This window comes from Photinus pyralis, unplaced genomic scaffold, assembly GCF_008802855.1.
Source record: "Photinus pyralis isolate 1611_PpyrPB1 unplaced genomic scaffold, Ppyr1.3 Ppyr1.4_LG4, whole genome shotgun sequence".
NCBI classification, from domain to species: Eukaryota; Metazoa; Arthropoda; class Insecta; order Coleoptera; family Lampyridae; genus Photinus; species Photinus pyralis.
This window is the reverse complement of record NW_022170511.1, coordinates 33,205,295-33,214,147: the sequence shown is the minus strand read 5'-3', so window position 1 is coordinate 33,214,147 and position 8,853 is coordinate 33,205,295. Positions and strand designations below refer to the sequence as shown.

The 8,853-nt window shown below is 38.7% G+C and overlaps 1 protein-coding gene across 1 annotated transcript; it reads right to left on the bottom strand.

The window, feature by feature from the left end:
• Nucleotides 1-5,788: 5,788 nt before the first annotated feature.
• Nucleotides 5,789-6,466, bottom strand: LOC116168648 (probable 39S ribosomal protein L49, mitochondrial). Its single transcript, XM_031484583.1, has 2 exons — nucleotides 6,311-6,466; nucleotides 5,789-6,264 (listed from the first exon to the last, which is right to left on the bottom strand). Exons 1-2 carry the CDS (start codon nucleotides 6,374-6,376, stop codon nucleotides 5,809-5,811), a joined length of 522 nt encoding a protein of 173 aa, XP_031340443.1. The 5' UTR covers nucleotides 6,377-6,466; the 3' UTR covers nucleotides 5,789-5,808.
• Between the last annotated feature and the right edge of the window lie 2,387 nt (nucleotides 6,467-8,853).

The following is an 8,853-nucleotide window of genomic DNA, read 5'->3' as shown; positions in this document are numbered from 1 at the left end:
TAACATATATGGTTTTGTCCGTACTTTTGTGCTCTAAACTGGAATCCACCTCTGGAATTCTGCAATGGATTGTACGTTATTTACATTTCAACGCGGAGATAAACCGGAAAAAAAATTGTCTGAGATCCACCAGGAAAAAAACATTTTCTTATAGATTGCGGCCTGTAGAATCCACAATTTCACACAGTTCCAAGATTGGGCAACTGGTTCAAAAGTTACAGCCATTTGAATTTTTTTTCGAAATTTGTATTAATCCATAACTTTTGATTGAGAGGTCTAATCGAAAAAGTACGAATCGTTTTGGATTTTAGGAAGGAAGGTTATACACTGCCTTTGTCCCAGATCGACCGGGAAAACAAATTTTCTTATAGATTGTGGCCTGTAGAATCCATAATTTCAAACAGTTCCAAGATTGGGCTACTTGTTCAAAAGCTACAGCCCTTTGAATTTTCTTTCGAAATTGGTTTCTAGTCTATAACTTTTGATTGAGAAGTCTAATCGAAAAAGTACGAATTGTTTTGGATTCTACGCACCAAAATTAATAAGAAAAAGTGTTTTCCCGAGAAATTTTGGTGTAGTCGATTTTTGGTAAAAAAGGAAGGTTAACACTGCCTTTTTTTGAGCTCCGAAAAAAAAATGGTCTCAGATCGACCGGAAAAAAATTTTTTCTTATAGACTGTGGCCTGTAGAATCCACAATTTCAAACAGTTCCAAGATTGGGCTACTGGTTCAAAAGTTACGGCCCTTTGAATTTTCTTTCGAAATTTGTCTATAACTTTGGATTGAGAAGTCTAATCGAAAAAGTACGAATTGTTTTGGATTCTACGCACCGAAATTAATAAGAAAAAGTGTTTTCCCGAGAAATTTTGGTGTAGTCGATTTTTGGTAAAAAAGGAAGGTTATACACTGCCTTTTTTTGAGCTCCGAAAAAAAAATTGCTCAGATCGACCGGAAAAAAATTTTTCTTATAGACTGTGGCCTGTAGAATCCACAATTTCAAACAGTTCCAAGATTGGGCTACTGGTTCAAAAGTTACGGCCCTTTGAATTTTCCTTCGAAATTGGTTTCTAGTCTATAACTTTTGATTGAGAAGTCTAATCGAAAAAGTACGAATTGTTTTGGATTCTACGCACCAAAATTAATAAGAAAAAGTGTTTTCCCGAGAAATTTTGGTGTAGTCGATTTTTGGTAAAAAAGGAAGGTTATACACTGCCTTTTTTTGAGCCCCGAAAAAAAATTGTCTCAGATCGACCCGGAAAAAAATTTTCTTATAGAATGTGGCCTGTAGAATCCATAATTTCAAACAGTTCCAAGATTGGGCTACTAGTTCAAAAGTTACAGCCCTTTGAATTTTCTTTCGAAATTGGTCTATAACTTTTGATTGAGAAGTCTTATCGAAAAAGTACGAATTGTTTTGGATTCTACGCACCAAAATTAATAAGAAAATGTGTTTTCCCGAGAAATTTTGGTGTAGTCGATTTTTGGTAAAAAAGGAAGGTTAACCACTGCCTTTTTTTGAGTTCCGAAAAGAAAATTGTCTCAGATCGACCGGAAAAAAGTTTTTTCTTATAGATTGTGGCCTGTAGAATCCAAAATTTCAAATAGTTCCAAGATTGGGCTACTGGTTCAAAAGTTACAGCCCTTTGAATTTTCTTTCGAAATTTGTATTTAGTCCATAACTTTTGATTGAGAGGTCTAATCGAAAAAGTACGAATCGTTTTGGATTCTACGCACCAAAATTAATAAGAAAAAGTGACACTAGACACTGGACCCATGACCCATGACCTGGAGCAAAACTTAGGCGGTGTGGAGTGTAAGAATGGTACAAACGACTACTGTGTAGTTAAATTTTCTTTTAAAAAAAATGCATTTATTAGTGATAGGCTATACGAGAAGTGTATTATATTATTCTTTCCCTTACCAAATTTGCCGAAGATATCCACACCACATTTAGTTAAATTTAATGTTGCCATACAAATTGGATGGGATTGCAATGATTTGTAAAGATACGAAACGTGTAGTGTGTAAAATAACTAAGAGGTAGACACGCAGCCAATTAGGTACTATTAATTAAATTTTCCCGATTAAAGGCATCGCTTAATTAACCAATCCCACTAACCCATAAAACTGCGTTAATAGTTAATATAGTGGCGCTGCCAAATCTGCACTGAAAATTATAATATGTAAAATCTGTGGGCATCTGCCCTATGCCATGTACACAGAATGAACGCGAGATGAAAAAAAAGGTACGGAAAGTTTACTTAGCATAATTCTAAAGTGAGTATCCGTGACCTAGATAACGACTTTATTATTGTGGGTAATTCATTCCTTAGATACTTACGTTAATCATTGCTCACGTACAAAGTTTCCCATAAAAAATTAATTGTCACCATCTTCTTATGTTCTTGTTGCAAGTACCCACCTATAAAAAGGTATGCAAGTTCATACAGCAGGTACAGCGAAACGCAATTCTGTACCTACTTAGCATGAAATAGATCAATTTTGTGTACGGTCATTAATTTTTTATTCAATGATACGGTGAAGTCAATTAAAGGAGCCCTCTTGGGATCGGAAGACCAATGAACTCGTTTAATGAAAAACCTTTGTATTTATGTTAATTATTTAGAGCGGATATTGTCAAACTTTGTTCGTGGGCTAGGCGTTATCATTGTTTATGTATTAGATACAATGGCGTTATTAACCAACGACAAAAAGCGGTTTTATATGATTTTGGACTTTCTGTTCGTCCGTCTGTCTGTTGACTCGGGAGCGGTTTCCAATTTTCCAATTCTGCTTGCAGTAGGTAATAGGTAGACCGTAGACAATGGTCAAGGGACTAACATGATTAAATGTTGGTCATGTGGATTTTCTGTCCGTCTGCTTGTGTACATGATAACTCGCGAACGGTTTCGAATGGTCAAGAGACTTACTGATCCATGCTCGTCAACTGGAAATCACTTTGTTGCTCGTTGTCCCTATTGGTATGCAGATTATTATTATTGTAAGTGTATAATGTTCAAGTAAATGTATAATTCCGGTCGTATCCAGGACGGCGCTCGCATGTTACAGCACAATTTTGAATAACCACAAAACCGAGCACAAAACCATTTATAAATATCTGATTTTGAATACACATGCTGGGTACCTTATTACTATTTGTTTGTTGCTCCTATAAAATTTTATAGGAACAACTTTAATGATGGTTTCAAGCTAATTGTAACCATCGTATTTTTCTGGTTTAGAGTCTAGTGCAAGGTGACTTTCTGAATTCTGGTGGATCTTGTGGAATGGAGCATGATGCGCGTCGGCCAATTTTAAAAACATATTGGCCTCTTAATTGGAATAAAATTATGTAACGACAGCAAAATCGCGAAAATTCTTCAAGAAAATTCTCAAGACTTTTGCTATTTTATTGAAAATAGGCAGTGCATGTCTAATGGCGTTTTGTGCTACGAAATGGCAACATGCGGTTCTAGACTAATTCGACACCGCTGAAAACGATGCATCCTGTTGCATGACACGATTTTGGCATTTAAGCCAAAATGGAGCCTTCAGCAGCCTCATTAATTGAATCGAACGTGGTGTTTTAAACTCACCCTCGATATCTAGAAATGCGTATAGTGGTCTAAGGACCAGTACTTCATTCCTCATACCTTCATACCTTTCTTTACCTTTCGGGGATATACCCTAACGCTAAGGAGGCTACAAAGGGGTGCAACGAATATAAGAGCAGCGGATGCAGGCCCTTCTGCAGAAGAGTCGGGAATATCCCGTCCGGTCCTGCACTCTTAAATGGTCTGAAGGTGCTGATCGCCCATCTCAGAAATCCCTCGGTGACCACTAACCACCCGGGCAGCTACTTTGCATTACATCGACCCCGGATAGCTCCTTTTGGTGGGTCCGAAGTTACGTAGTCCCCAGAGCCTGGAAAGTGTGTTTCTAGGAGACATATGTGCGAGCCTCACCTACCGTGGGCGTACGTATATCTAACGCATGGGAGCCTCAGTGTCCACACTTTTTGCCCCGGGTATTTCAAAAGTATCTTAGGAGGATTTGGAACTTAATTCAGGAAGACCCTCCATGTTACCACAGAAGGTCCTCCATGATCCACGCTTAGACTTTCGAATATGGTCCTTATATCTGCGCTCAGCGATATTAAAATCTTTCCGGTGCGTAGGCAGCTTAGTTCGTGCGACTCTATAAGGAGCCTACGAACCTCCTTACGGACCTTTTTGAGATGTGCGAGTTCCACTAAGGTGGTGAATGACAGAGGAGCCCTGTCCATCGCAACGGCACTGGGTCCCGCTGCTCCGGTGAAGCCTTGTCCCGTACCCGACGCAGCACTATTGATTTCGTCACAAAAGTGACGTGCGAGACCCCAGCGTGCACGTGAAAGTTCGGCCGGTGGAGTGCCCGATAGGACGCCACATCGGGCCCAAATGCGAGGAAGACCCCTGCGTAAGAACGTCCTCCATAGGCTAGTCCTGCCAGGATTTTGTCTCTGGTTGCCCTGCGACACATGCCTCTGAACTCCCAGAAAGCCATCCCAAGGGCTAAATAAGAGGGACGGTCATCTCCAACCAGTCCAAGGTCCACTGGTCCTCGCATATATTCGGCCACCAATGGCACCCTGCTGATTCCAGCGGGACCTTGCCAGTTAATGCAGCCACAATGCACCTCGACTGAGGATTAGTGTTGACCACCTCCAGGTGCGTCACCGCAACAACTTATTTGCCCTGGTTCGTGGTGCACTGGCAACTTTGGGTATTCCCAGAACCTTTAGAGGCTTCTTCTCAGGCTGCCCTGAGTCAGATCCTGGAGTGTGCTTCTCCCCGATCTGACATACTTTTGGTACCTGAAGTTGAGTTATTTACTTATTACCTACCCTCCTGGCCCAATGTACGACGCAGGGCCCGCTTGACCCGAGGTTTATTACCCTCGAGTTTGGCTATCGCCTACTGTGAGCCAGTCCTATTCTTCTTGCGAATAACTAATGGCCCACTACCAGGTCCTGCGTTGGAAAGTCAAAATTCAAATCTGCTTTCGCCAGTTGTACCTTCCATAATATGAGAATGAATAAAAATGTCGCTAAAGCTCAATTACCTACTTACTATTGATTCAATTTATTCTCTATAGTTACATATTGGTACCCATGGTATAATATTGTATACCGTGGTACAGATAGACAGACTGACATAATTGAAATTTCGTTTGATTCGGATTCCTAGTGCTCTAAAACGTGTACCTATTTCTGTAAAAAGGTGAGGGTTATTTTTTACCCCAATGCAAATACCTCCTTTTGTGCGCGGGTGGTAAAAATAGCGCCACCTAGAGTTGAACACATACCTAATTCGCAGGATTGTAATTTATAATGCATTCTACCATTGACTAATACACTTAGTCAATTCTACAGAAAAGGCCCCGAACGATCTCAGACAAGTGTTTTTTGACTATGCCTCTCAATTCTACCAAAAAACGATTTGTCTAAGATCGACTTAGATATAGTCTTTTCCTTTATAGAAATTGTTCTGGACGTACCATTCAAGACAGCCAGAATTTTCAAGATTGAACAACTACCTACATCAAAAGTTCTGGAAACAGCATTTTCCATGAATTAAGAGGCAAGAGACCACAGTTTTGCATGCAAAGAATTTTATTCTCAAAAGCAATCCTAATTTATAATTGCTAGTGAGGATCCTCCAAGACTTATTCCTTTCTCTGCATCCATCTTTTCAACTGAGAAAGCTAGCAAGTGGATAGAAGATAGAAGTAATGACTGACACAACAATAATACACCTCAAAATTTAATTACAAATTTTGCTTCATTAACCAATATTTTATAGCATTTACATAATCTCCATGAAACCTAATATATCTTGCAAATTCATTAACTTGCGACCGAATGGGTCGAATATCTTGAGGCTGAATGAAATCCCTTAATTGCTTCTCCAGTAGCCAAATATCGCCTTGTACGTTTCTCACTTTCGTTACTCTCCGAATACCACGCTGACCTAAGCATAGGTATACTGGTAACATGTGATTTTTGGTTCTCGGAACGAAGTACGGCCTATCTTTCACGTCATCCGTTTGGGGTTTCCACTGAGAGGGATAACGGTCTTTCGGGACGGGTGCGGGGACGATAGTTGGAGGCAAAGCACGTTCGACGTAGCTCCATTCTTCTGGAGAAGTTGAAGTTTCAAATTTGATTTTGGTGTTTTGGTGATCTACCAAGAAGGGTGAATCGTAGAAGCTTATAGATCTCGGCTATAACAAATTGTTAGTTTTTTAATTCTGTGTGGCAGTAACTCACTTTAGTGCAAAGGGCGGTTGGTTTGTTTAAGGAACATAGACGGAAAAATTTATTTAAAGCTAACATTTTGACTATTTGAGGGTTATGTTTACCCCAGAACAGTTGTTCTATGATGTTTACCACAAAAGTCAGGTTATGGTGTATTAGCTGCGTTCATAAACGCGTTTAGGAAGCAACCAATGATTTATGTTTTTGACTATTTCATGGGCGTGCTAGTAAACATTCGTTTACGGCGGTCCCTCTTACAAGTGTACCTTATTGATTTAAATACTCAGAACAGAACAACTATATTTAAACATCTTACTTTCGAATTCGCAATTAAATGTCTCGCATCATAAATGTTAGAAGCATACCTATTAAGCTAAAAGGACAGTGAATGAAGTTTACCAAATCGAGGACAAGTTTTCAAGAATTGAAATTTGTCCATCGAATCAAAAAATTAAGTTTGTAGTATGTTTCATTTTTCAGGTTGCTTTACTACCACAGCTCGCCCATTGAGTTCTAACCCATAAAATTAAACCCAAGTTGCCCTTATAAGTTAACTCGTGAACTTTTTGCAAAATTCTTCTCAACTTCCTCCAAAGTGTTTTCTCAGTTCTCACCAAATTATCTTCACGTTTTCTTCGAGCTTGAAATTCATTGTTCCTCTCAAACATTCTCGCAAATTCATTTGAACCTTGAAGTTCTTCATCGCGCACATATACACCCCATTTTTTAAACTAGTGAAAAATGGTGCGTGTGTAATGAGTTATGCTTTGAAAATTTACAAATGCGCGGCTGAATTATGGGCATGAAAAATACTATAAGATCAAAAATGAGTTTGCAATCGATCGGAAAAGTGTTGACTTCCAATTACATGATTAGTATTACCATTGTATATTTACTATCAAAATAATCTAATTGATAATCTAAAGAGAGGCAATACTAGCTAAACTATTTTCCTTTCTATACGATTTTTGATGATTTTGTCAAAAGTTTTACACGTTATGTACCAAGTAACGTTCGTATTTTTGTTCATGGGAATGAGAAAGGCAGGAAAACGCAAGAAAATTGGTAATTAAACCTCTGTATCTAAAATGAACGGCGCCCTTTGAACGGAACGAGATCAAAATTGTTGTTAATCCGTTAAGGGTTCATAAAATCTATACATTCTGCTGCTGTTGTTCATTGTTTTCATTTGTTGCACCACACATTCGAGAGAAAGTGTCTGCAACAACATTTTGTTTTCCGGGTCGATAAATGATATAGTAGGAGTAACAACTAACAAGAGAGCTCCAACTTCCAACGATTAATTTTTTCGTTATAAATTTGACTTGAATGTATTGTAACGTAAATTTAATTACGTCGTTTATTTATTTATAACTAATTAACAATAAACTTATAACAGTCATAAAATCGATTAATTTATAACAGTCATTATTATTTATTACTCACGAATACACAAAAGTATGACGGCGTGAACCATTTATCAGTTCGGCGTTCTAATTGCAACTGGAGTCCAGTTACTGGACTGTAACGCAATCTGATTTGCTTATATAACAAAGTCGAAGCTTCTCGAGCGATCGCGAACATTCGAGAATAAAACACGTCATCAGCTCTCGTACGTTATCGCCGATGACTAATCTTTCATGGCGCCTCGATGTGTATGGAAATTTCCGGAACGTTCGCTATAGTATCAAACATAAGAGGAGATAGGTACTGACCTTTGATCCGTTATTAATTAGCAATTCTGTTCATTTTCTCGGAAAATCGCCGAATCCACTTAGAATAATGCGAAAACATGCCCATTACTCTTTGAAGCGAGTCAGAGTGCAAGATTAGTAATGGTTTTAACCTTAGAAAGATCTGGTTGCCTAATAGTCTAATGACTTTGGCTTGAAGGCAGATACTGGTTATTGGTTAATAATAAGATGCGTTTTTTAACTGCTTCAAGAAAAGAAGACAAATTCTGTTGATCGTGTTCTTTTAGAATTTCAATTTAAGTAAGTTTCAGAACTTGCAGTACCTATCTATTAGAGCTACAGCAGCAAAGTTGTTCATTTGCACTTCGCCAGCTGCATGTGAAAGGCATCCGGGTACTGACGCCAATTTTTGTGGAGACTACAGTTTTACGATTTGACACGACCTTGCCAAATGTCCTTTTTTCCACATTGACATTGATTACATAGACTGTAACTGCAGGAGAAGTGGAACGAGCATGTTTTTTATTTCCGCAGAACGTGGCACTTACGACTACATTATGATAAAGAGTAACCCTACTCATGTTTGGGGTACATATCATCCAATAACTAATTGGGGACGGATGAAACTGTTCAATTCACTTATTAGTGAGAATGACTGGACTTCCTGTGTCCTGTGTATTTCCTGATGCCTTTAAGAAGACCAATCTGCTGCAGAATCATCAGTTTGGATCTCGATCTACAACAGATGCCATTATCTGCTTTGGCTAATATACATTGGAGTCTTTCGAGTATGGCCAATACTGTCGGGCAATATTTATAAACTGAAACATTTGCACAATTTTGACAAAGAAAGTATCCTCC

Coding starts and splice junctions, on each gene's coding strand:
- LOC116168648 (XM_031484583.1), bottom strand. CDS start 6,376: ATGTTAGCTTTAAATAAATTTTTCCGTCTATGTTCCTTAAACAAACCA. Junction 6,265..6,310: donor CAACCGCCCTTTGCACTAAA/GTGAGTTACTGC, acceptor AATTTGTTATAG/CCGAGATCTATAAGCTTCTA.